Below are 27,949 nucleotides of genomic sequence, written 5' to 3'. Positions count from 1 at the left end.
AACTGTCTTTTTCCAGAGCCTGAGTAGAAAGAGGGGTGAGGGAGAGAAGCTGTTTCTCCCTGGATTTTGGTATCTATAACCCTACCTACCACCTCCTCTTGGCAGTAGGTCCTGTAGAATCTGTTTTTGGAAAATGCCAGATACTAGATCTACCTGTACATCCATCATTCACTCAACAACATTTGCTGAGCACCTATTATGTGCCAGTCACTCTGTAAGAGCAGAGTGGGGTGGTGGTGGTGATGGTGGTGGCCTTGCTGCAAGCAAGAATGAGAGGGTCAGGGCAGAGGGTCACTTGTAGCTGGGGCGCTCAGGAAATGCCTCATAAAGGTCATTTGAGCTGGGTATGAAAGGATGGGCAGGAGGCTGTGGAAGCTTCAGTGAGCCCAGCCTCTGAGAGAAACCCATGATCATCTCCTTGTCATCACACTGGGGGGCACCAGGCACTCACCCTCCCCTTGGCCATACTTGGCACTGTGTGCCCAGGTCAAGGCTGTTTCAAAGCCCAGTTGGCGGCAGGCCACCATGGCCTCCTGGAGGGCGAAGTCATCGTCACACACAGTCCCCCACTGGCCCTGGTACAGCACCTCCAGGCGGCCCTCCTCTGGCCTGCTCTCTGGGCCCACCAGCCGCAGCTTCATGGTGCTCAGTGCCTGGAGCCTGCAAGGAGGGGCCTGGAGCAGCAGTAGGAGCAGCAGGAGCTGGGAGAGGGCTGCTGGTAGGGACCGCATCGTGGGGACTTCCAGCACAGTTGGGGCCGAAGCACCTGGGGAATGAGGAAACATGACAACGATCACCACCTCACCCCCTGACCTCAGCCTCTTCTGCTGGCAGAGACAAAAGACGGCAGGGTCCCTCCAAGTGTGTGCATGCACAGGTGTAGGTGTGCGTGGTGGCATTGACTGAGTCTGGGCTCTGGGATTATTCAGTTGGTTTAAACCTACCATTCATTGTCCGTGTGACCTTGAGGAAGTTTAGGTTTGACCTTACTGAGTCTCAACTTCCTCATCTGTAAAATGGGGATAATAATCCTCATCTCAGCAGTATTAGTGTTAAAACATGGTATATAAAATGCTTAGCATCAGCCTACTGCACAGTTAGCACTCAATAAATAGCTAATCCTGATATAGTCTTATATCAAAAGGGGGAAAGGGGGTGGCCTACTCTCTGAGTCACAGGAGAGCCCCCCTAATGCCCTCAGGTCCAGAACAGCTATCCCAGGGACATTGCTCTTGCCTTTTTTGCAATGTCCCCAGCACCCTGACCACCCTCACCATAGAAGGCACATGGAATGCTGGGGTGGATAAAGCCATTTGAGGGGGGTCTAGGCCTCTACCACTCATTTGCTATGTGGTTCAGGCAAGTCTCTTCAACTCTCCAGGTCCTAATTCCTTATTTCTAAAGTGAGGAAACTGAACCAAAAATTCTGGATCCAGCTCAGATAGTCTATGATATCCTCAGGCTCTGGCTCCATCTAGGTGTGTGATTCATTGATCCAACATTTTTGGAATACATGCTTCAGGCCAATTATTAGGCCAGGTGCCAGGACACAGAAGTGAATACATCAAATGCTACTCCCTGCTCTCATGAAGCTCAGAGAAGGGGAAGAAAGGAGGGATTTTAGAGGAGGGACACTTAACCTGGGCCTCGCTGGGTGAGTAAGAGTTCTCTTGGGTGGGCAAAGGGGGATTCCAGGTAGAGAGAATGGGATGGGTATAGGAGGAGAGGGGGAAAGAGGTGAGTCTATGCAAGAGCAGCAAATATCCTCTCTTTCCCCTGGACTGTAGTAGTGGAGGCACGGGCAGGGGCCAATCAAGGGCCTTGTGCACCATGCACAGGGTTTACTCTTTATCCTATAGGAGGTAAGGGGTCATCGGGGGCTTTAGGCAGTGACCATACACCAGACAGAGGGCTCTTGTCTCCAGGAGGTTGTGATCACATGCACCTTGGGTCCTCAGAGGGGATGAGGTTAAGCGTTGGTCTTTTCCCCCTCGTACATTTGCAGCCTTGGCTCTGGGAACAGGATGGGGGAGAGTGTCATTGCCAGTGAGGGAGAGGGCTGCCAGAGCGTCTGCAGCCACCAATGCTGAAGCTCCTCTGGCACCAGGCCCTGCACCAGGAGTCGAGGCCCGCCTGGGACATGGTGGAGAAAGTTGAGTCCCTGACTTCCTGCTCCATGCTTGAGTCTTAAGAGAGCTCATTCTGGGGAGACACCCTCTTCCATGGCCAAAGCTGGCCCTGGGGGATTGCATAGCTGGTTAGTCTCCAGAGGGAGGGTCTCCCAGGGCCTCCTGCTATGCCCTTTCCCACAGACTGGTACTTGGCTGGGAGTCAGTCCTTACTCCTTCCTGCACACAGCCCCATTCCCTCTGGCCACCAATCCTCCCGCTTTGGTGAGCCCAGGGCTGGGTGGAGTGTGCTCCTAGAAGTACACTAGATGGCCTCAGAATGGGTGCTCCACAGGGACAGCGGCTCTGTGTCATGTCCCCAGTGCCCAGAATAGTGCCAGACAGGTACAGGGGTGCCCTGTAAATACTCAAGGTTGCATGGCTGCAAGGTGGCACTGCACGTACTTAAGGGTACAGACTGGGAGTCAGACTGCCTGGTCCACAACCCACTTCCAACAATGAGTTTCTGGGTAGCCTTGGGCAGGTGATTTCATAGCTCAGCGCCACCGTTGAGCCTCTGTGAAATGGGGATAATAAATAGCACCTACCCCATAGGATTCTTGTGGAGCTTAGATGAACGGACGCATGCTGAGCTCGAGAAGAGCAGCTCTCCACTGAGTTAACCACTACTAACGGCAGCTGGAACAGCCACTCTTGGATAAAGAAGGAACGGAGGCTACATCCGAACTCAGCCACAAGTCCCCAGCACCCTTCTTTGTGACATCCTCCAGATTTGCCGCTTTTCCCTCTGAGCCAGGTTCTCCTCCTTCTCCTCCCTGGGGCCGAGTGCTGCCTTCCCCCATCCTCACCGCTAAGTCTTTTCCCATCGTGATCCCTCCTGCACTTCCTTTCCAGACTTAAACACTGTTTTCTTTATGTGACTCTCCGCTCTGGAGCCTGTGGGGGCTCCTGCCTGGCTGTCACTGTGAGCAGTGTGTTCTCTGCTGTCCGGATGTGCCATTCCCTCCTCTGTGCCCCCTGAAGGATGAGCTGGACAGCTGAGGACTGAGCCAAATCGAAGTCACTATTGGTAGGGACCTTCCCCAGATGACAAGAGAGGTAGGAAGGACTGGGTTCAGGGCCCTCCAGCTGTTAGGACCCAGTGGTCACATTGAGTCAGCCCTGAGAGATGACTCTGTGCCCCCGCCCTTGCCCCTGTCAGTCAGGATGCTCTTCGCTCTGCCACCAAATTGTTATGTGACTTGAGTCAGGGGCTTTCCTCTCTCTGAGACTCAGGTGCAACACCTATAAAATGAGGGGGTGGCCCTAGGGGTCCAGCTATCTATGACATGCTGTGATGGGCTGTAGGGTGGCCTGGACAGGTCTGCCGTATGGCGCGTGGCTGATGTCCCATAGGACCACAGAGCTCTCATTAGAGGCTGTGCATAGTCCTGGGCCTGCCTGGAGGCTGGGGTGGGCTTCCACTGCAGGACCCTGGGACCTGGCTGAGGACAGCTCCTTGCTGTGAGAGCTGCCCAAGGAGTGGATGGGCGGCAGCAGAAGTGGAGAGTCGATGTGGGGAGGCCTCTTCCCAGCCTGCCTGCCACTAAAGGGCCCTCTGTAGCTTCTGCTCACCCCACACTTGCCTTCCCACCATTCCCCAAATGTATCTGTCCATTCTCTCCTTCCACATCCCAAGCCTTTGCTCTCACTCCTCCTTCTACCTGGAGTACCCTTTCCCTCTGTCTCAGGTTGGTAAATTCCTACAGGTCTTCCAACATCGAGCTTAGATCTACCCCGCCACCAAGTCCTCCGGGGGTCCCACCTCCGTAGCACTTGGTGTTTGCTCGCTGTCTCCACATCCAGCCTCCACAGCGTCTCCCCGGAACTGTTCCACCAGTGCCCAGCATGGGCAAGCCCACTGGCTGAGAAGCCTCCCTTAGAGAAGGAAGCAGCCTCAAAAGTGGCAGTTCTCTTTCCAAGTGAAGGAGAAGGGGACAGGGTATGGGAAGGAAGGTGGGGGAGGGGTTTTTAATAATAATACTTATTATAATACATTTAAAACTACTTGCAGAGTACTTATCTCCACTTTATAGGTGAGAAGCTGAGGCCCAGAGGAGCTAGATAACCGGCCCAGCCAGGATTCAAAGCCAGGTAGCCCTGCTCTACAAGCCAGGCTCTGAGCCATGGGAGAGATGAACGCTGGAGGAGGAGGGGAAGGATGAAGGGAGAGGCAGGGGGATGAATGAAATTCCACCCTGCTGCTGGCTGATGGATGACCCAGCCATGGTGTGAGGGCACTGGGGCTGGTGCCAGCACTGAGTGCAACCAAGTGACAGATCCAGGACCCTGCCAGCTTGACGCAGAGAGTCACCTGTTCAGGTGCTACCAGGGGACTCTGGCACCTGGCCTGACCTGCCCGCCCCCCCTTGGGAGGGCTGGAAATGCCCGAGGGTATTCAGGAGAGAGCATGGGGGTGAGGGGTACTGCCCTCGTGGGCACCAGCCCCGGCATCAGCCCCTTCTTTCTAGCTCTTTGGGTGATGGGGTCCCTCCCTGGAACCACTAATTATGGTGACCTGAAATGGTGCCAGCAAGTGGCTCTGAGCCCTACCTGGCCGGGCACAGGACCTGTCCAGGTGGAAGCCCTCTGCCCACCCCTGGTCCTCTGCCACCAGCCCCCCCCACCCCCCAGCATAATCAGCTCCGGTTTTTTTAGTTGGAGAGCCTGGCTCCACCCTGCCTCTTGGCCCCTCAAGTCCCAAGAGTGACATGTGAACCCACCTTGCCCTTGCCCTTGCCTCCTGCCTGGGTGGGAGCGCAGAGAAACGGTTACACGCAGCGTGTTCACAAACAAGACACGCAGGCACCCCAGGCCAGGGCCGGCCACCCCGGGCGGGCCTTGGGCCAAGCTCCCTAATTTGGTCACTTCCACTGGAAGCAGGTTGGTGAGCGACCCGGAGGCGAGGCCAGCTGTCCGGGGACCCCAGCGCCCCCAGCCCCCCCCCCCCCTTCAGGGCCCTCGGGGAGAGACAGCAGTGAGGCAGACAGGACAGCGGGGAAGACCGGGCCGGCCGGCGGGGGCTCACCAGCGGGAGCGCGGACGGGCGGTGGCGGTGGCGGTGGCGGTGGCGGGGGCGGGCGGGGGCGCAGGGCCGGACGCCGGGGCGAGCAGCGCTGGCGGGCCTCCCGGGGCGCCCTGGGGCCCTTTTATCCCGCGGCGGCCGCGGGCGCCCCCCACCCCGCCGCCCGCGGAGGAGGCCCCGCAGGCCCCGCCCCCGGGCGGACCCGGTCGAGGCGGGCGCCGGGCCGCGCTCGGCCCCCTCGGCCCTGCGCCCCCGCCCCCGCCGGCCGGTGCCCGTCCCGCCTCCCGCCTCCCCCCCCCGCCGCGGGAGCCCTGGGGCCGCGGGGGCAGCCGTTTGCCAGGGGCCAGGGGAGCCGGGCGCGCTGGGCGGGGGCGCTGGGGCAGGACCGGAGTCCCGCGGGGGGCGGCGTCTGCCTGCGGTGCCCGCGGCCTCGGGGGTCCCGTCCCTCGCGCAGCGTCCGTCCTGCGAAGCCGAAGCCGGGGCCGTGCCCACCCTCGCCCCCGGGGTCCTCCCCTTCAGCGAGCCCCGGGAGGTGTCAGTGCCCAGCGCACGGTATGAGCGGGAGCGGGAGCGGGAGCGCCCCACGGTCACGGGGCCATCAGGCTCCCTTGGGGGCGGGGGCGGCCAGAGGGCCGTGGGGGGCTCGCTTCAAACCGGTCGAGGTCGGGATGGTGGTGCAGGTGCGCTGTTTGCGGCAACAGGCGGCCCTCGACGTTGCCTGGTCCCTGGAAATGTATTGAGCACTTGGTGGGCGCGAGATCTCTGGTCTGCCCATTGCACAGTTGGGAACATTGAGCCCCAAGAGACGCGACTTGCTCCCCCCCCCCCAAGTAATAAACCGTAAATGGATGAACTTAAATCCTTCTCTACAACTCCTTACGGAGTTGAATGAGGCAGTCCTGGCCCTTGACAGGCCAATGGGGGGAGGGTATGCGTAGAGGGTGGGGTGGGGTGGACTGTGTAATAAAACAAAAGTAGAAAACCTTGAAAGAGGGGAGGCCCATCAGCGCAGCTGAACTCCTAGGCACCCGAATCCCAGCCCCATTCTACCAAATTCTTCCCCATAGTCCTGGTTCCTCCCAGGGCCTCAGTGTCCCCATCTGTAAAATGGATAGAGTTCCAGCCTTCCAGCTTCCTCCCTAGGTCCAGATCAGTACAGCCTGGTTCCTCCTCTTTCCCCAGCCTTGCCTGAATGTCCTTCCAAAGGCTCATTCATTCAGCAAATCTTTATTGATTTTCTCCTTGCTAGACAGGGTGCTGGAGTGCTAGACGCTGCGGGGGCGGGAGGGGGGTTTCCCAGTCTGGTGGCCGAGGCAGATGTGTAAGCAAACACTAGCACAAGGCACAAGGCACAAGGTGATAAGGGCTAGCTAGGATGGCAAGGTGGACCTTTCTGACCCTTGGGTGATAGCCAGGTCACAGTGACCCGGCTGTGGGAGGACTACTGTCCACCCCTGGCCGCTCATGTCCCAGATGTCCCCCCAGTGCCCCCGCCCCGCCCCATCAGGGCCCAAAGCATTCCCTGCATGAATCAACAGGAAAGAATGCTCCCAGCCTTGGGTCAGTGGCAGCGCAGCAGCCTGGCCCCACCCCTGGGGACAATGAGGCAGCTGTGGGCTAGGGTGCCAGGTATGCCTCAGCCCCCTCCCCATTCCCAGCCACTTCTTATGCTGAGCCAGGAACAACACGGAGGGCCCGGAAAACCTGGGCTCCACCTGCTGCCAATCACCCACCCAGAACTAAAAATACCCCGGAGGCTAGCGGCTGGCCGGGCTAGAGCCCAGGGAATGAATGGATGTGTTGCCCGGAAGTCCGTTGACCTACAAGACTCTGGGCAGAGGCTGAGGCCAGGGAGCAGTGGAAGGAGGAATCTCCCCGGGGGCAGAGGTGGGGGGTCACTGTAAGGCTCTTTCTCAGAAGTGAAGCTAGCTCAAGGACCCACACGAAGCAGGCCCATTTATTCAATCTGCTGGCATATACTGAGCACTTGCCATACACCAAGCCCTGTGATAGAATCTGCGTTTAGAGTAAATAGAAGTTCCAGGGACCCCTAGAGTCGAGGAGGACACCGACCTGTATATCGAGAGGTCCTTGGCTCTGGCTGTGGCTGTGAGCACAGGCACGAAGGAGGTAGCAGGCCGTCTCCATCAAGTCAGAGCTTATTGAGATGAACTGAACTGTCCCATTTGACCCCCACAGCAATCAAATTTAAGGGTGAGGAGATGGCCACTCAGTGGAGCAGTGGAGAAAATCCCACCACTAGTAAGACATAGGGCTGGGCTTCACACAAGGGGGGACACAAACAAGCCAGATGTGATCCCTGTCCTCAAGGAGCCTGCCGGGTGGTGGGGGAGACAGACTCACAATCAGCCAACAGACAAGGCATTCATTCTCACCATCGTAACAGCCAGCAGGTGTGGAGCAGTTGCTCATGTAATCCTCTTAAAATCCCCATGGACAACACTGTCATCACTCTCCTTTACAGATGATGAAACTGGGGCACAGAGAGGTTAAGTGATTTGGTCAGAACCACACAGCCATTATCTGCAGAGAGTAGCAAGTGGTGAACTGAAGCATAGTTTGCTCTGTGCTCTGCGCTCCCCGTTACAGAGCAGGGGCGGGGAGGTTGGGGGTGCAGGTAGAGTCTGAGGATTGAAGGCTTCAAGGAAGAAGTGCCTTGAAGGATGGCTTGACCTGCTAGCTGTTATAATGATGACAATGCCTCATCTGTTGGCTGATTGTGGGTCTGTCTCTCCCACTACTCTGCAAATTCACTAAGTAGAGAGATGGGAAAGTGGAGTGGTCATGTATAGTGCTTGGAAGCCCTGGAGTGCTGGGCAGGTGTCCCAAAGAGTTGTCCCATCTCTTTCCTCCAGTCCCCCAGGACCAGGGCATATGTATTACCATCTTGCCCGCCCCTCCCATGGTGAGGAGTCGAGAGGTTGAAAAGTAGCTAAGACGAGTCTCTTTCCCATGGGGAAACCCACCTAAATCAGGGCCTGTGCTTTCCTTCCAAATGGAAAGGCCAAGCTCTCCTGCAGAAAGCTGTGTCCCGGGATGTTGGTAGGGAGTGGGACAGGGACCTGGCTAGAGTACACGGTTCCAGGGCTGCTGGGCAAGCTTTCCTCTTCGATGGCCTCCAGGGCTCAGTCCAGACCCACCTCTTTTGAGACTCATTAGGGAGGCAACTGTACAGTTTAGGAATCGGGGGATCTGAGTTCTTGTTCTGACTGTCTGAACTGTGTGGCCAGGCAAGTCCTTTGGCCTAGCCCAGGATAGGTACAGCCCCCTGCATCTTCTTGTCCTGACTTTGTACGCCTGCCCTTTGACATCCAAGGGCCAAACTGCTCTCCTCTCTTCCTACATCCTGCCTGTTGCTGACTTCAGTGAGCAGATTGACTTGTCATGCCTTAGCTCTAGAATCCTCAGTGGCTCACTGTTGCCTGTAGGATATGGAGAATCCACTGCTGTTCCTCCTGTTCCCTGTCCTTCTTTCCACTTCTGACTTCATTTCTTCTATTCTATCTGTCCTTGAGGCCTCAGTCTGATCCCAGCTCCTCTACTAATTTGCCCATGAAAGCTTACATGAATGCTCTCAAAGTATCAGGTCCCAGAGGAGTCACAGAGCTAAAGCAGACACGATCGCTGCCCTCGGTTATGCACCAGCCTGATGGGAGCTGACTCACAGATGTGGCGGTGATGGGACAGTTGACTGGGATGACAGGTGGCAGGACTTAGGGAGGGGAACTGACTGGTCCCACGCAGGACAGGCTTTTCCTTTGCTGAGAGCTGTTTAACCAGCGTACAAGGCTTTTGTTCCAATGGGAGGGGTGGGAGCAGAGGGGATTTTGAGAAGTCTTGGGGTGGGGAGGCGAGGAGGTGGATCTAGCAGGGATGGACCGCCAGGGAGAGGCTGGCTTGGGAGATGGTTCCTGCAGAGAGAGAGAAATGAGCTGGCTACAGTAAGGAGAGGACATTTTTGGGGAAGACAGAGCTGTTAAAGAGAAATTTTAGGAAGTTTTGTTTTGCAATATGCGATGTCAACTTCCCCCCTATTCTTCTGAAAGCTTCAGAAAACTTGCCCTCGAAGTGTTTGGAGTTGGACAGGCTCACCTCAACCTTGGCAGAGCCTGGCATGCATCAGAGGGCCTCATGTCATACATCTAAGAGTTAAAAATCAAACCTAAGTCATTGTTAAATAAAACATGGTCTATCTTCCTGCCTTGACAAGTAATGCCTTTGGAAAGACCTAGAAGCCAGATTTGAATCCAGAACTTTCTACTCCTTAGAGTTCTGTATGAAACATGTTATTATGGGAGGTATCTACCTCTGACCCTGAGCCCAATGTGACCCATCCCCTTCCTCTCCCACCTTCTGCTCCATCCCACACAGCGAGGGACCTTCTGCTGTGACAGGAACACGTGCACAGGAGGCTCTGTCCAGATCCCCCCAGCAGCTGCCCTTTGGCCGCCCTGGGCCCTGGGTGCACAGTCTGGAGGTGCAGTCTGCATTCGGGAGGAAGGGCTGGAAGCAGGCTTGGCTTCTTGGGCAAGGCACTCCTTGAGCTTCTTTTGGAGGTGGGATGGGGGCTCCAGTGGGCACATCCCCTTGGCCCTGTGAACTCTGTGCCCTGTGGGGGAGGGTGCAGTTGGCCAAGGGCCCCAGGGATGCCCTCTGATGCGTGGATGGCCAGAGCAGGGAGCAATGCCCAGGTCTGAAGATGGCCACCCAGGTGTATGGGTGGGGGGGCCAGGAGGCACCACATGGAGATGGGAATGTGGCTTACAGGTGGGGGAGAGGTGGGGAGCCGAGTCACTGGAGTGGTGTTTAGAGGCGCTGTGGGCCAGGCAGCCCCAGAGCCAGGTAGGGCCTCACCTCACTTTAGCAGGTGGGGGGCACTGAAACTTTTAGGAATTTTTTTATCTTCGCTGGTGTTGTCTTGAGCCAGTATTTAACTCTTCACAGATTTATACCTTTGGTGGGGGGTGGGGGTGCTGGGAAGGGGTGTTCTGGAGGTAGATAGGGAGGATTTTAGTAAACCATAAGCTGCTGAAAGCCAGAGAACCTGACTTAAACTCCCCCATGTCCACCTCTGCCCCTGGGATCCCCAGCTCAAAGGCCCTGAGTTCCCACAGACGTTTGAACGTTCAGTTTGATTGGATACCAATAGCTTAACATGCGCCTCTGCCCTCAGCCTGTTCCAGCCCCCGCTCCCCCAGACACAAGCTCGCACCTCATTACCCTGCTTGTCATATTGAAGTCCTCGCCTGAGGACGGTCATCAACCAGCATTCTCCCCATCATCAGTTCCCCCCCTCCCCGCCCTCCAGGGCCTCCCGCCCGGCTCACTCCCTTCCTTTCTCTCCCTGCCTCCCACTCTCAGTCACAGGCCCCTGCCCAAACTTCCCCTACCCAGGCCTCCTCTAGTCTCCTGAGAATATCTTCCATCCTCTCTTCCCCCTCAGTGCCACCTGCAAACCCCTACTCTCCCTGTCCCAGTAACTAACACTGGTGATGCTGGGACACACTTCTATTCAGGTAAATTAAATTCATAAGTTCTGGAGGAAATGAGACAGGATGAAGACTCAGTGCCACAGCCCAGAAGCCTCCCAGGCCCCCTCGGAAGCTCCCAGAAGTCTGTGCTGCCCTTCTCACCCGCCTATAATTGAACCCCTTTGTCCCCAGGCAACACCAGACAAGTTAAATTAAAAAACATTTCTTATTCCACGCTGGAATTTTAAAAAACAACAAATAAAGTAACTGCATTGCTTTTCCCAGTTTCTTGTGCTGGCTGAGGGCAGTAGGCCTCAGTGGGCTATCCTGGGAACCTTGAAGCCCATGCAACACCTCCCCTAGCCCAGGGTCTCGCCTTCTCTTAGCCTCTTCAGGAATATTGTTAGCCAATTTGGGGACAGAGCCAAACTGCAGGCCTAAGGGTTAGGGGCCACTCCTTGCCTCTGATCAACAGGGTCAACGTTTTTGAATGACCTCTGGGCTTAATTATGGCAGTCAGTGGGAAATACGAGTTCCGGGAACAGAGCTGTCAATTAAGGACATGTGACCTAAAGCCAGTTCTGTATTCTCTTGCATCTGAGTTTGTTGATCTAGAACTTTGCAAATATTGTCAAGGTTCCTTGTGAGGAATTAGTTTTCTCGAAAGCTAGGACTGACAGGCTCCAAAGGGTTAATTTTCCTGTAACCAATGCTCCACTTCCAGGAACCAGGAGGGGGCAGCAAGGAACTGCCTGGGTGGAGCACTCCCAGGACCTGGCCTGCCCCCGGAGGGTGGGGGTGGAAACCCGCAGGGACAGAGGTCAGGGTAAGTCCCTGGATGAAGCAGGGGCTGAGTCAAGACCAAGGCCAGAATCCTGAAGGTGAGGTGAGGAGCCATTGGCATTAAAAGCCACACCAGGAGTGAGGGTCGGGGGTGCAGGGAAGAAAGACAAACCCCACGAGAAGGCAAGGCTGATTGATGGGCTGACTCAGATGACAGCAGACAGAGCAGGAGGCTGGCCTGGCAATCTCACACTTCAGCCCAGCAGTTCTTGGATTGTGGTCCCAGACCAGCGACATCGGCATCCTCTGGGAACCCATTAGAAATGCCAGTTATCAGGCCTTACCTCCAGAAACTCTGGGGATGGGCCCTAGCATCTGTATTTTAACACATTCTCCAGATAATTCTTATGCCTGCTAACACTTGAGAACCAATTCTCTAGATAATACTCTTGGAAAATGTTTGCACTGACAGAGTCTAGAGCCTTTTTATGGATGCCTTTTTCCTTAGAGTCCCAGACATGCCTGGTGGGCTCAGCCCTCTTGGGGTCCTCTTGTGTTATAAGGAAGCTCCTCCAAATATGATGGGCCAAGTTTTGGGGGATCACAGTCTTCTACATCCCAGTTATTCTCAAATGGATTTACAATCCCTTCATGCCATATCTTCTGTCCTATGTAGAGTTCTACAAGGACCTCTGCATCCTTAAGGAACATTATCAAGGTGGTGGTGGAGGGATTCCTCACTATTGGGCCAGGAGTGGAAGTCAGGTCAACATCGAGATTCTGACAGGATCTTCCTGCGTGACAGGAATTTCACCATCTATTCAATACCACAAAATCTATGCCATTGTGAACATCAGCCTGAAGTCTGAGATCTTCCGGGAGACCAGTTGGCCAACAGGTGTCATTGATGCCCACCAGCTCTGGGCAGGCAGAAGGGGCCCAGAGCTGGTTCCAAAGGCCCTCTTCTTCCTGGAGCTGGTCCTGCCTTTCATAATTCACAGTACATCTTGAGTTGCAGGATAATTTTTCATCCTGGACCATTCTGGATACCTGAAGCCCAAGAAGAGTTAAATAGATACAAGGTTGTTAATTTGTTCACAAAGGAAACTGCCCAGAAAGGACAAGAAAAGCTTCATTTCCTAGCCATTAACTGAAAACCACTTTTCTTAGGACAGCCTGACCTCTAAAGTGTGACTGAACTATCCAGAAAAAAATGTAGATAAACGATGTCTCCTTTTAGCATTGAGAGCTAGTAAACAAAGTAGGGGAAAAGGAATTCCACCAAGATATCAGCAGAAACTTAACTTCTTAGGGGAAATAATTTCCTCTCCTCATTAGCAATTAATGAGCATACGCTTCTGCCCACCAGCGCTCTGAATTACTGTCACTATGGTGAGGTGGTGTGACAGGAACTTGGTGCAGTGCCTTGTGCCTTTGGCAGGGATTTGTAAACCAGAGCTAAAGGGTGAATTCATCTCATTCAAGTCAAGGTGATATCTTGTCCTAAATATTGGGCAGGGATCCGTCATATTTGTACAGAGAACACTTTGCTACAATTGGTGGAGACACAAAGAGATAAAGACCCAGTTCCTACCCTCAGTGTAAGTCACCTAAGTCATGGATTATATTTATATCATTATACAAATTACATGAATTACATCAACCCGTGGAATCTGTGTAGATAAGATCATTCATTTACTTGTTCATTCCACAGATGTTTATTGAGCACCTACTATTTATGTAGCCACTTAAAGAAATCTAGAAAAGTAAATATAATCCAAGTTTCCCAGGCTCTTTGTGCTACTGGAGTCATACTAATGGGAAAGGTCACATTTTCTAGGTTCTTGTCTCTATTATTTAGGGAGCACTTCCAGCACCCTCTGCCCCTGCCTTCAACCAAATTCTCACCCAGTTCACATCTAGGAGTTTTCAGCAGATGGTCAACATGAACTCATAATTGAGGCTATAAACTAGGGTTAAATTGTAGTGTCTTCCTTAATCTTCTTTCCCAGCTTTGCACCCTCCCCTCCCCCACCATTGATGTTCATTACCTGAGAAGCTTCTTGAAAAATTTTCAAGTACTCTTGGCTAGTGCTCACTGAGAAAAAAGCTGAGATCCAAGCCAGAGGGGCTAGCTCTTGATGCTTCTAAAGCGGCCACCTCTCATGGCATAGAACGGTGCCACCTTCCCTCCAAAGTGAGGAGAATGCCTTTCCCCACCCCAAGACACCCCCTCCCCATGGTTCCGTGCTGTGTCACCTGAAGTCTGGTCTGTTTCACTGGCCTACAGCCTACCTTTTCACCTATGTTGTTATAGCTTTATATTAAGTCTTATATCATTAGTATGAGTCCTCCAACTTTGTTCTTTTTCAAAATTGTTTTGTTTTATTCTAGTTACTTCGTCTTTCTACGTACATTTTAGAATCAGCTTGTCTACCAAAGAGCCCACCAGAATTTTGATTGGAATTGCACTAAATTTCTACATCTGTTTGAGAAGTGATATTTTAAGATAACTGTGCCTTCTAATACACAAACACAATATGGTTTTCCATTTCTCATTGATTTCTTTAATTGATGATTTGTAATTTTTGACCTAAAGTTCTCAAATATGACATATATGTTGGATTTATGCCTAAGTATTTCACATTTTGCTAATATTATAATGGCACTTAAACATTTTAAATTTTCAATTGATCATCACTAGTAAATAAAAATACAATAATTTTTTACTCATTGACTTTGTGTCCTGAGAAGTTGCTAAACTCACTTCTAGTAGTTTATATACTCCTTGGGATTTTCTTCATAGAAAAGTAAGTCATCTGTGAATAGGGACAGTTTTATTTCACCCTTTACAGTCTGGATGCTTTTGTTTCTTTTTCTTGTCCTATTGCATTTTATGGTACCCCCAATATTGGATATTTTTGTCTTGGATTGTTTCCAATATTAAGGGAAAAGCATTCAACCTTTCATCATTAAATAAGATGTTACCTGGAGGTCCAATTCACCTATGTTGTCAAAGTTATTTGTGTAGAGTTGTTCACAGTATTCTCTTATTATTCTTTTGATATCTGACAGGATGTATGTCTATAGGTGTTATATTCCCTGATTATTCCTGATATCGGTAATTTGTAATAAAAAACTTTTTACTTGTCATTTTCTTGCTAGAAGATTATCAATTTTATTAGTCTTTTGAAAGAACCAACTTTTTATTTCATCAATTTTCTCCATTGTTTTTCTGTTTTCAGTTTCTGCTCTTATCCATATTATTTCCTTCTTCTGATTTGTGTTTATCTTGTTCTTTTCCTAGTTTCTTGAGGTAGGAAATTAGTTTTTTGATTTGAGGCTTTACTCTTTTCTAATATAAGCATTAATGCTATAAGTTTTCCTCTTAGCACTGCTTTAATTCTGTCTCACAAGTTTTGATATGTTATATTTTCATTTTCACTTAAGTCAGTGTATTTTTTGTTTGTTTGTTTCCCTTGAGACTTCTGTGACCTATGAGTTAGTTAGAAGTGTGTTATTCAGTTTTCCAAGTATTTGGTGATTTTCCAGTTTTATTTCTATTATTAGTTTCTATTTGATTCTATTATGGTCAGATAACACACTCTGTATGATTTAAATTTTTAAAAATTTGTTGAGGTTTGTTTTGTGGCCCAGGATATGATCTATCTTGGTATATGTTCCAGGGACACTTGAAAAGAATGTATATCCTGTTGTTATTGGGTACAGTATTTTATAAATGTCAGTGAGATTCTGTTGACTGATGGTGGTGTTGAATTTTATATCCTACTGATTTTCTGATTGTTCCATCAGTTGTCAAAAGAGAAATGTCGAAGTCAACAACTATAATTGTAGATTATAAAAATAATATTTTTTCTTTCGGTTTTTGTTTCACACATCTATAGCTCTGTTGTTTGTACACGCTTATTTAAGGATTCCTTTTTTGGGTGGATTGGTCCTTTTATTATTATATAACCCCTATCTCTGTTTCTGGTCATTATCTTTGTTCAACACTTATACTTTATCTGATATTAATATAGCCACCACTCCTGCCTTCTTTTTTTTTTTTTTAGGTTTTATTAATTTATTCATGAGAGATAGAGAGAGAGGCAGAGACAGAAGGAGCAGCAGACTTCCCACTAAGCAGGGATCCCGATGTGGGACTCTATCCCAGGACCTTGGGATCATGACCCAAGCCAAAGGCAGATGCTCAACAGACTGAATCACCCAGGTGTCCCCTGCCTTCTTTTGGTTAATTCTTGAGTGGTATCTTTTTTTCCCTATCCTTTCCTTCCAACTGCCTATGTCATTATATTTGAAATGAGTTTCTTATAGACAGAATGTGGTTGGGTCATGTTTTTAAATCCACTCTATCAATCTCTACCTTTTAATTGGTGTATTTAGACCATTCCCATTTAATGCAATTAAGTACTTAAGTCTGTCATTTTGTTTTTTCTTTTCTGTTTGGTCTGGAATTTTTTTCATTTATTTGTTTCTCCCTTTCTTTTCCCTGCCTTGCTGTGGGCTACTACAACATTTTTTTAGAATTCCATTTTGATTAATCTATAGTGGTTTTAAAAAAGATTTTATTTATTCATTTGAGAGACAGCAAGAGAGCTCAATCTGAGAGTAGGGGCAGAGGGAGAGGGAGAAGAGGCCAGACTCGGGGCTTGATGCCAGCATCCCAAGATCATGACCTGAGCAGAAGGCAGATGGCTTAACCAACTGAGTCACCCAGGCACCCCTAATCTATATGATGTTTTAGGGAATATCTCTTTGTGTACCATTTTTTAGTGATTGCTTTAGGTATTACATTAAACATATAATTTTTAAGTCTACTGTTATTACTATTTTCCCAGTAGCAACCTTATCTCCCTTTGTCTTTTTATCCTCTCCCAATTATAATATACTTGTCTTAAATATTCCCTTTACATAAATTTATAATCATACAAGTCAGTGTTAATAGATTTTGCTTCAACTGTCAAACATAGCTTAGAAAACTCAAAAACAGAAGAAAGTAGGTATTTAGCCATCTTTTATTTTTCTGTTTTTCTTTCTTCCCTCCTGATATTTCAAAATGCTTTCTTTTGATCATTTCTCTCTGTTTTTTAGAGAATTGCTGGCCATTCTTTTAGGATAGACTTCCTAACAACAAATTCTTAGTTTTTTTTTTTTCATCTGAGAAGGGCTTGATTACCCTTTCATTCATGAAGAATTTTTCTTGCTGGATATAAAATTCTGTCTTGACAGTTCTTTTCTTTCATTTCTTTTCTTTTTTGAAAATGTGTCATTTATTTTGGGCTTCCTTAGTTTCTGATGATGAATCCGTTGTCATTCAAACTGTTTTTCCCCTATAGGTAAGGACATTTTTCTTTCTCTGCTTTCAAGATTTTTCTGCCTTTGGTTTTCAGAAGTCTGACTATGATGTATCTCAGTATGAATTTGTTTGGGTTTATCCTGTTTGGAGTTTGTTCATCTTCTTGAATTTATAGGTTTACTCATTCTGCTAAATCTGGAACATTTTCAGCCATTACTTCTTCAATTTAAAATCTCAGTGAGTGAACTCAAGAACAAAATGGAGACGACAGAGGAAAGAATCCGTGGATTCAAGATAGAAAAATAGAAATGACCTAATCTGAACAACATAAAGAAAAATTGAATTAAAGAAAGAAGAAGAAGAGTTAATGAAGCCTCAGGGAACTGCAGGACAATAATGAAAGATCTAATATTCATCATTCATGTCATTGGAGTCCTAGAAGCAGAGGAAAATGAAGGCAGGATTGAAAAAATACTTGAAGAAGTAATGGCTGAAAATATTATTGTATTTTTCTGTTCTAAATTTTTTTTGGCTTTTCTTTATATTTTCTTTCTTTTTTTTTTCCCTGAAGATTTCCTAACACGCCTCCACTCAGTAGAGATGCAAGTCTCAGCTCCCTGCTCAACCTTCTGTTATTATACCACCCTGTGTCTGGGTGGGGATTAGGTATTTGTTACAGCCTGGTAAGGGTAGAAATCTGGACTCTTTACTTGGCTTTTGCTGATGTGGGTGCATGTGTGTGTTTCTCAGGTTGTGGGGGAATGGTGCCACAGTGAGGTTTTTTCTATGGTATTTCCTGAAGTAGAGCAGTCATTGTCTAAGTTTTCTGTCTAGATAGGCTTCCTGATCCTTTGGCTGAGAGAGTTGGCTTTTGCTGGGGCTTTTGTGGTCTGTGTCTGTTGGTGCTGCCAAGCTGTTGGCTTCTTCAGTAACAAGTCTGGGATATATGAGGCAAAAAGAAAACTCAAGGAACTCAATGTCATGTCATTCCTTGGTTTCCAAAGTCCCTAGCTGGCTTGCCTTCTTCTCTCTACTTTCTGGAGTCTTCTTACATTTAGGGCATTTATTTATCAACTCTTACTCTTTCTCCAATTGTGTCCTCAATTGTGGAGGTTACCTTTGGGGCATTAACCACCTTGTGGGGATGTGGCATGGTGCATAAGAAGCATCTGCTATATTACCATGCTGTGAATATGGAATCTAGGTGTATTGACAACTAATCCTATAATCTTTGGCCTACGGTATATTCTGACCTATGGCATACTCCTAACCATTATGTCTAGGTTGCTCCTGACTGATTCTAACTTTGCTGGCTTCTTCATCAACCAGACTTCCCCCAGTGTTGACTCTCCCATGGGATTCAGACTGCTTTCTGATGGAGGGTAGGGGTAGGCAGGGCTGGATGCCATTCTTAGATACCAGCTGTGGTACGTTGAATAGTGGCCCCAAATGCAATATGTCCAAGTTCTAACTCCCAGGATCTATGAAGGTGACCTTGTCTGGAAGAAGGGTGTTTGCAAATGCAATTTAGGACATAGAAATGAGATCATCTTAGATTTAGGGTGGCTCCCAAATCCAATGACTAATGTCTTTATAAAGGAAAGGAGAGGGAGAGTTGAGACACATGAACACAGGAAAAAAGACCACCTAAAAATGAAATTGGAGACTGGAGTTATATTGCTAGAAGTTAGGAAACTCCTGAAACTACCAGAAACTGGAAAAATTGAGAAAGGACTCTCCCCTGAAGCCTTCAGAGGGAGCATGGCCCTACCAACACCTTGATATCAGACCTCTGGTCTCCAGATTTTGAGGTAATACATTTCTGTTGTTTTAAGCCATGTTTTATAGTAATTTGTTGCGGCAACTGCAGGAAACCATAACAGTAGCACAGATGGAAATTTTTGCTGTGAGAGGACCAAGCTCTGCAAAGATGGAGCAGCTGTCCCATTGCTGTTGTCACCTCTGATTGCTGGAAAGCAGCCATTCCACTGTTTGTTGACTTCATGACCCTCACCCCTGATATGACTGAACTTGGCCATACCTACAGTATTTGTACCCGTTCAATTTGGCCCTGACCTGCACGGTGCCTACACTCAGGATAGCCCTGGTGTGGCTTGCGTGCCCCCACCCTGCCCTCATAGAAGACACAGGATATGGCTTTTTATCCATCACACTTCAGATCTCTCCTAGTAGGACCCTTTGGGGTGACTTGGATAAGTTAGTTAGTGTGTGTTACCTAGAAACAATGGATACCAACTTTGGCTAATTTAAACAAAAACAAAAACAAAAAACAGAAAAAGAGAATTTATTGCAAGGATACAGGAAAAGCTGAATAATCCAGGCTGATAGCAGGCTAACAGTGCAGGGGACCTGGTTAGTAGCCAGAACTAAAGGACAGGGGATTCAAGTTTCTGCCAGTAAAGTGGCCTCAGGTCATATCCCATCAAGTTGAAATTCAACCAGTGAAGGTCTGACTGGGGCAGATGATGCTAAGGGATGAGGAGGTGGGGGTGAGAAGTAGGAAGTTTGGAAGTGGAACCAAGGCATCCCGGAATGGGAGGATTAATTCCTCAAAAGGAATGTTGAAGTGCTGGTACCACAAAGGGGAAAGGATTCTGGGCAGACAGAAACCCCAGCTGCCTAGGCAAGGGACAAAAGCTGGCTCACTGTTCCTCTTCTCCCCCTGATTCCCCATCCCCAATCTCTACTTCTTCCTGCTAGGTTCCTCAGAAGGAGGAGAGAGAAACCACAGATTTTTTTTTTAATAACTTCAGAGTATACCTCGAGTCAGTGATAAGCGATAATTAGACTGTGATTGTTCTATTTAAGCGCTTCAGTTAATCAATTTACAATCGCCTATGCTGTCTCCAAGTATTGATTATGGAGTCCTGCATCTTGGAAGTCTTAAAGTACCCTCCTGGGATGCTACCCCTGCCACTGTGATTCTCATAGGCACGTGAACACCCTGTGCTGAGCCGACCTTTCCATGTGGTTGCTTGAGATACTTTTTCATCTTAATTGTTTCTGAAGACAGGATAGAATAGCAGCTCCTTCTAGTGCTGATTTGAATCTAAGTGGGAAGGAGCTGCCCGGTTAATGGGCCATACGGCTGTTCCCAGGTGGGAAGGATGGGGTTGACTGCTCCAGATGCCCTCTCAGAGAAGATACGGTTACAGCCTAGAGATTGACCATGAACCCTTGTAAGGATGATAATTGAAGAGAGGTGACCCTGCGCAGACACCAAGCCATCTCATCCAACCCATAATCATCATAGCAAACAAGAGGGGCTCAGGACTGGCCCCAGGGCCTCACTAAGCAGAAGGGCCTTAAGAAGGGTATAGGCAGAATGGAAAGGGGAGGAAGGGCTGGTCGAAGGCAAGGAGGCAAATTGCAGTGTTTTCAACTTGGCCACACCTGAAAAAACACTTGAGCCTCCATCCTACTCCAGACAGATTGCATCAGAATCTCTGTGGTGGCGGTGGTGGTGGTGGTGGTGGTGGTGGTGGTGGTGGTGGTGGCGGCTATGGTGTTTCTGGGCATCTATATTTTTTAAGTTCCCAGGTGACATCTTATTAAAGTTAGGAATCACTGAGTTAGAGCAGAGTCCTTGACCTGAGATCCATGGTGGGCTCTGGGAAGCATCTATGATGTCTCCCCCAAATGCAAAATTGTCTGTATATATGCTTTTCTAGGGGCAGGCACCCATGGCTTTCATCAGATTTGCAAAGTGGCCTGTGACCCTCCCAAGGACACAAAGCACAGAAATAAAGGGGATATATAGCCTGTGCCAGGGAAGAGGAGGGAGATTCAAGCTAAGGTGATTCTGCTGCTGGTGGTCAATTGTAGCACCTCCTGTCACAATCCTGCAAAGCTGCCCTCCTACCCTTAGCCAGGCTGCCGGCCACCAGCCCTGACAGGAACCTTCCCTGTCAGCTGTATATAAACAGCTGCAAAAAGAGAACAAGTTTGGTGATGGACATAAAGTAAACTGGGATTCCCCTCAGACTCATCTCTCCCAAAATCAGGGCAGCAGGAACTGGTTCCAACACTGTTTAAGGCAGTGGTTCTAAAAGTGTGTTCTCCAGAGCAGCAGCTTCAACACTTTTTTGGTACTTACTAGAAGTACCAGTTATCAGGCTCCAACCCAGACCTTCTGAATCAGAAACTCTGGTGGGGCCGCCATTCCATCTGAGCAAAAGCCTGGGTACCCCAAGGTGGGAATACTGCCCTCAGGGAGTGAGGGCCTCCTCATTCATTGATGAATGCGTTCTGGGCTAGCCCAGTACCTGGGGGAGGCTGACCCAGCAGGCTGAGAGCCCACAGAACCCACAGCTGAGAGAGGCTGAATCAGAGAACACAGACGCTGGGACCAGGACAGGTTTTATGTCCTGTTTCAGACATTCCGAGGCCTCGGCACAGCTAGTTCTAGCAGTCAGCTAGGAGTGTCATGTTGACTTGTGGAGAAAACGCAGCAAGCTCTACATCACGCAGGGAGCACGTGAAGGCAAGAAGGGGGTAGGCACCTGCATCCTTGTAGTCCACGCTCGCTGGCCGAGGAGCCTTGGATTAGGGCCTCTAATGTCCACAGCGCAGGGGCAACCGCGGGCCTGAGGAGCTGGCGATCCAGCTGGGCAGAGGAGGCATGCAGGCTGCTGGCTGTAGCACTACTTGGAGCCAGGAACCCAACAGGAGGGGACATGTGCGAGTGTTTAGGGGGAGTGCAAAGGCTGGAGGGAGTAATGTGAGGGGGTCTTCTGGAAGAGGGAGCCGCGTGTAGGATGTGAGGAGCAGGTAGGTTATCCAGGGGGATGCACACTGGGTGGGAAGGCATCCCCCAACAACCTCCCGCATGGGACTGAGAGAGGGGAGACTCCGGGTGGGTTGGAGCAGGTCAGTGGAAGGGCCCCATAAGGGGATAATGCTGGGAAGGTGAGGACCAGACGCTGCAGCCCATCCCACAGGCTTAGTAGGGGAATGGCACCATCAAATGGCCAGCTAGGAAGAGCAATGTGGTAGCACAAATGGGAGCACACCTGGGGGTTATTCCTGGTCTCAAGTGATAAGGACCCTCCATTAAGGCGTAGGCAAGTTAGTGAGAAAAGGTAATGTATGAGCTAAGTAAGGTCCTGGTTGTCATTGGAAGATTTTCATTGAAGTGCTGCGCTCCTTGCCGGGAGCGATCCTCAGAGCCTTGGCTTCCTTCCTTTCCTAGGCCTGCAAGTGCCCATCAATAGAAAGAGTATGAATGAACCCAAGGCTTGTGCAAAGAAACCTGGCTAGTGACCAGAAGGAGGGAGGGGGGCCACTTACACGTTCCTCAGCAGGAGAGTAACGAAATAGCCCGTGGCAGAGCCTTGTTATGCAATGCGAGGCGCGCAGGCGAGAGAGAGAGAGAGAGAGAGAGAGAGAGAGAGAGAGAGAGAGAAACAATGAGGCAGCTCTGTAGGCACTGACATGAAGTGGTTGCCTGGCATTTTGAAAAGTGAAAAAAGCAAGTTCTATATCAATACGGTAGCATGATGCCATTTGTGTAAATGAGAAGAACTTCAAATGGTAGGTGGGCATGCAAATGCATTTTTAAAAAGGTCGAGAAAGATGCACCCCCAATGAATGACAGCAGTGGCCTGCAGGGAAGGCAGAGTAGTGACGGAATGGCCATGAGGAGGGCCCTCACACCCAGGTTTGCTGTCGAGGGGGCGGCAGTGGGGGTCTGTGTGGCCAGGAGTGGGGTGAGATGAGAGTGACCCCTGTGGAGGGATTCTCAAACACTGGTGTGCAGCGGAGTTGCCAAAGGGCGGGTTGAGATGCAGGTTCCTAGGCCCTGTCCCAGACACGGTGTAGTGGGCCTTCAGGGTGAGGCCCAGACTTCTGCGTTCGACACCATTCTGACACCAGTGGTCCCTTGCAGCACTCCTGTGGCAACTCCATAAAACCACTTTCTTCCCTTAGCTCGGTGGTCAGGTGGCTGGGCCACGGGCCCCGCAGGGTGACTAGGCGGATCAGCTTCTTCTTCAGAAGTGGAGGAGGCCGGGGGCATGTGGTGGGGGCAGCCCTTTGGCTCTTCTGTGGGGTTAACACCATTCTTAACAACTGCCTCTCACTCACTCACTCACTCGTGAAGTTTGCTGCTGCTGTCTCCTCTAGGACCTTCATATATTAAGGGACAAAAGTAACCATGCAGATTTCCCTGGGTGGTTTTTAAAAGAGACCTGAACTCCCCAAATCATCCTTCCCAAATTCATTTGGAATTCAAAGCGAGTGGGGAAAATGGGCATTAATTAAATATTTAATTGATGTCCATTAAGTTTGGAATATTGGTTTTAGTTCAAATTTATGACATGGTTGTGTTTTTTATAGCTGCACATATATTGCATATAGGCCATTGGTTCCCTTCATGTAATAAAGTGTTCAGTATATTTATGCCCATTTTATAGGACTTGGAGCAGAGCTGGAGTATTGTAAGCGATTACAGAGACATACAGTATTTGCTTTTATGACGTTGTTGTTGGTATAAATTTGCTGTTAAGTCACCGCTGATCAGACCAGTAACCACCAATTACAACCCCGGGCCTCTGGGAAAATGTGGGCTGCTTTACAACAATCCATTTTATTATGCAGTTTTCAGGTACCTGTTGAGGCAAAATGGAGTCTGCTTGTACATTTACGAGTTGGAGGGGATCGAGCGTCCCCTCGCTGCATGTGGCCAAGACCAGGAAAAAACCTCCATGACTTAAAATATGAATTTGGAGATTGACTGTGGGCCTGAGAGGGTATGAGTGACAGATCTGCAGGCAGGATGAGGACCCAGGCTTCTCTGGCTCTCTGTACAGCTCCAGAAGCCCTTGACTTGACTCCTTCCACCTGTGAGGAGGAGCTTGAGAATTTCTGGTCTACAATCAACAAAACTGATGCTAACATCATTTCGGGTCCAGTGGAAAAAATGAGGCCAGCACTGGCCCTTTTTCCAGGGTAGACCTTGTTTCCAGGAAATCAGTTTTGCCTCACTTTAGATTTCCAGAATGCTCAAGTAGGACCTACTTTTTTTTAACCAACACCAGAACTGGGAGAAAGTTTTGGGAACTGAGGTCCAGCATCCTTCCTTGAATTTAAAAAACTATAAAGAACAACAGAGCAACAAACAAAATGACCTTTCCTGAAAACTTGGTGTGTGCCAGGCCCATGATAAGGGCTTTACAGGTATTGGCTCATTTGATGCTTAGGGCAGCCCTATGATTGAGGCTGTTGTCACCCCCATTTTCAGATGATGAAAGTGAAGCTGGTAAAGTTGAGGGGTTTGTCCATGGCCAGCCAGCCAGAAAGTGGCTCAGGGGACGATGATCTTCTGATCATCTGCTCTGGGGACCTCTCTGCTGCTGAGTGGGGGAGTGGAGGCTTAGATTCCAAGAGTCCAAACCTAGAGAGGCGAGGAAGAGCTGAGGCATCATGGTGGTCCAGAGAGAAAGTTCAAATTTATTCACCACTTTGCCAGAGTGGAGCTCTCTCCTCTGGATCAGATCTGTTCCTTGACTCTTATGTCCAGGAACTGTTCTCACACCACCAGAGACTTGTCAGCTGGGAAACACGGATTGCACATGGCTACAAAGTAACTTTTCCTCAATACCTCAAGAGGAGGTCTTTCCTCCAGGATGGCTTGCAGGTAGGCTACACTTGGGACCTAAGCCTTTAGTTAGACCTTCTTTGGATACTCACCACAATCGAAACACCCTTATCCAACCTGGAAGCATCAGTCCCAGTAAACCATGGTTCAGAAAAGCCAAGCAACCTGCCAACAGGCACACAGCTCAGTCCATGCTAAGACCCACTTCTCCTGTGACAAAGCCCAATCTCTCCCCACAGGTGTTCATGTTCCCAGGTCTACCTGAAGCCTCAGCTTGAAGTGTTCTCAACCTTACACACACCTGGTGCTTTGGGGGGAAGCTCACAATCACTCTGACTTGCCATATAATTCATTCCCGGACTTTGTTTTTATTTCTGTTCATTGGCAGGAGGTCAGCAGTTGCCGAGTTTTATGGTGAAAGGAGGGTATGTCTACGAGTCCTGGGGGCGATGGAACTGTCCCGTATCCTGACTGCCATGACGGGTATGTGAATCTATACATTTGTTACTGTACACCAAGAATGAAAGAAAAACTAGAAAGCAAAGGATCTTCCTCTGTTGGAACACATCAAACTCTGACAGTACCAGGAAGAGGGACTTCACTTGGAGGAGGGTGGTTCTGGGGCCCGTTCTGTGGATCTTCCCTTTAACTCTCCAAACTGGTAGGACAGCCCTGCTTCAGAATCCAGATGGGCAGTGGGTCTGTCTACAGCAGTGCTGCCCTCAGCTCTTGAAGAAGTGTCCACACGGCCAACTATCTGCCTCCTTTCTCCATGGAGTTGGGCTGGTGGGGACAGCAGGCTCCAGGGCTTTCTCTGGTCTCCTTTGGGACTGGCCAAGAGGCTCCAAAGCCCTGTTTCCTCTGGATGCTGAGGAGCAGCTGATGGCTGCGGGGGCAGAGGTGTGACATCCATGCGGTTATTCCTTTGAGTTGCGCTCCACTTCCTAAGGTCCCAGAGGAAGAAAGCCCCCCTTCATTCCCATCCCCCGCATCATACACCCAGAGAGAACAATGTGTGGTCACTCCATCTGCTACTGGGGCAAGTCCCCCAGAAAGGAATTAGCCTGAATTGGCCAACTGAGCCAGGGCCCCGAGGCATGTGGACCTGAATGACCTGAAGGTACAGGGAAGAGACCCAGGGTGGTGACACAAGTGTTGGCACTGGCCTCCAGCCCCGTGCGGCCAGGACACATCACTGAACCTGAGCTCTGTGGAGGGCCACATCAGGAGGCATGAGGAGGAAAGACCAGGGTGGTGACTTTAACCAGTTTGTGGTTCCACGAGGGAAGTTCTCCGAGTGGCAGCTCATGGCATGAGCGACTGGCGAGGCCTTGGCACAGAGCCGAGCGGTCCCAGGCAGGACTGGGCTGCCAGCCTGGGCCGCCAGTACTTTTCCTCGCTTACTCATCAGACGAAAAAACAACTCCACCCACTTGCGGTGAATGCTGCCCTGCATTTTTCACCTTCGGGCTATCATTCCGAGGAAGAAATATCAGCCTAGGAGGAAAGTTTTGGCCAGGTTCAAAGGGAAGGGCTTGGGGAATGGAAAGTCCTTTGAAACCTTGCTTGGATGGTGACTGTCTGACCTAGATTTTCCCCTTTTCAGAAGTATGCTAGGAGCTCAAAGGGCCGGGTGTCATGTAGATATGGGTGTGACGGAGTCTCGGGGAAAACATACCAACCAGAGCACAGCCGCAGCCCCGCTCAGAGAAACCTCAAGCCTGAGCGTCAGGCCAGACTCCAAAGGGCAGCCTGGCTGTGGGCGCCTCCCGTGGGGGCCTCTGGGGCCGCCTGCAGAGGGTGAGGCCAGTGCCCACACATCGTCCTTGGCTGGGTCCTCTAGTGGGGCCAGCTCCTGTCTGAACGTGAGGCTCGTCTCCTTTTCACCATTTCTGGGGGGCCTCAATCCCTCAGATGAGGGTGATGAGGCTCAGGAGAGGATCCCAGGCAACACTGCTGTGAGGATGGGCAAGGGAGGCTGGAAGACAGGAGGGGGGACCAGCTCTGCTGGTGTAGAAATGGTGTAGACAGGCACCTCAGCATCAGCGTACCTGGGAGCAAGGCAACAGGGGTGCCAATCCCACCACTGCTCACACTCGGGAGGTGGGAGGAGGAGGCTGTGGTGCTGGTGGCAGGAGGTTGGGCCGAGTGGTAAAGCCTGGGGAGCTGTGGCACACAGGCTGTGGCATCACACCACAGCAAGCTTTAGCTGAGTTTTCACACTGCCCCCTCCGGGCCCCCTGAATTCTCCCCCACTGCCGTGGCCTCAAGGCTGCCAAACAGACGGCCCCATAGGGTCACCCGGCCCAACCCCATTCTTGTACATTCAACTCTGGTGCCCTGGCTGGGGAGGCTGGAAAGAGACAAGAAGGCAAGAGGAGGAAGGAACTGGCGCTTGCTCCTTCCTAATTTGTTTCTTGTTCCTGTCAGTCTCGCCCTAACAAAGGTCCTGCATCCCGGCAGCAGAAGTTGGTTCCAGTTTCTAGCCTTTCCGGCATGCTTCTAGAATCAGCCTCCCTGCACCTGCTCAGCTACATCAGCTGGGCAGCAGATGCCCGGCTGCCCGCTCCTCCACTGCAGCCCCGCTTCCAAGCGCGCACATTCTGGTGCCCCCCGCTCTTCCTGTGCTCCTGCCTGGGGGAGGGGGGGCTGCGTTTGTAGTTATTCACTCTCTTTCCCATCCAGTATGGCTTTAAGCAATTCTCTAGATTAAATTGTCCCTGATAAAATAACTGTTGTGGTTCCTGTTTCCCCACCACACATGGACACAGACCCCACAGCTACCAAGCCGACGGCACGAGGAAGTTGTAATTCAACACCTGCTCTTCATCCATCAAAGGCATGGGTGGCTGCCAGTGTCACCAGTCACCACACTGCCATGGGGCCATTCCAGCCCAGAGCAAAAAGCCCGATGCCCCGGTTGGCCTGTGTAACCTGATCATGTGCAGAGTTAGGGTTTCCCTTCTGCCACTAGAAGTAGTGATCCCTCTCTGTGGGGTTCCTTGAGATCTTCGGGGTGGGGCTTGTGTGAAGAAGCCCACAATGGGAGCGCTGGCCTGGCCTCAGGTCTCCTTATGCTTTAGTCCCCTCTGCTCTCCAAATGGCCATGACGCCCCTCGGGGCTCCCACCTCCATGGCTCCTCCCAGGCTGCCACCATCTTCCCTCCTCCTAGTCAGTCGTTAGGGGTGGTCCCGTCAGTGTGGGAGATCTGAGCAACATCACCCAGTCTCAGAGCTGAAACAGAATCTAGAGACCCACTGCTCTGGGCAGACCTCTGGTCTGTCATTTTATTAATGGAGAAACCAAGACCCAGAGAGACTTGGCAGCTTGTCCAAGGTTGCACAGCTTGTTAGAGGCAAGTTTGCAGCTAAGGCCAAATTCTCTATTGCTGGAGAGCTCTGAGCTCTTCTCCTGAAATTTCCCCTGAAATTACTCAAGTCTACAGGCTTCTGTAGGCCAGCTGGGGTCAGCTTGTTTCTGCCCAGTATCCTTCTCTCCTAGACTTCCTGAGAAGTTAGTGTTTTCTGTCTAGTTCCCTGCTCCCT

General features: G+C 50.3%; 2 protein-coding genes across 3 annotated transcripts in view; one reads left to right on the top strand and one right to left on the bottom strand.

Moving 5' to 3' along the window:
* The window catches only part of LOXL4 (lysyl oxidase like 4), a 20,874-nt gene extending 15,619 nt beyond the window's left edge, over window positions 1–5,255 (bottom strand). For both annotated transcript variants that reach the window (XM_041741482.1, XM_041741491.1), the window contains exons 1-2: window positions 5,197–5,255; window positions 452–766 (exon numbers count right to left, since the gene is read on the bottom strand). In XM_041741482.1, coding sequence (XP_041597416.1) covers window positions 452–731 — 280 coding nt within the window. In that variant the 5' untranslated portion in view covers window positions 732–766; window positions 5,197–5,255. The remainder of the gene's footprint in view (window positions 1–451; window positions 767–5,196) is intronic.
* LOC121476900 (translation initiation factor IF-2-like) lies at window positions 4,395–27,949 on the top strand. Its single transcript, XM_041731056.1, has 4 exons — window positions 4,395–4,399; window positions 5,377–5,745; window positions 24,792–24,886; window positions 26,834–27,949. The coding sequence occupies exons 1-4, from the start codon at window positions 4,395–4,397 to the stop codon at window positions 26,842–26,844; spliced, it is 480 nt and encodes a 159-aa protein (XP_041586990.1). The 3' UTR covers window positions 26,845–27,949.

This window comes from Vulpes lagopus, chromosome 2 (genome assembly GCF_018345385.1).
Source record: "Vulpes lagopus strain Blue_001 chromosome 2, ASM1834538v1, whole genome shotgun sequence".
NCBI lineage: Eukaryota > Metazoa > Chordata > Mammalia > Carnivora > Canidae > Vulpes > Vulpes lagopus.
Note: the sequence above shows the minus strand (reverse complement) of the source record. Positions and strands in the feature narration are given on the sequence as shown.

Excerpts from the sequence above, each read along its gene's own strand:
- LOC121476900 (XM_041731056.1), top strand. Across the intron at positions 5,746-24,791 it reads GTGTCAGTGCCCAGCGCACG|GAGGTCAGCAGTTGCCGAGT; the intron begins GTATGAGCGGGA and ends GTTCATTGGCAG.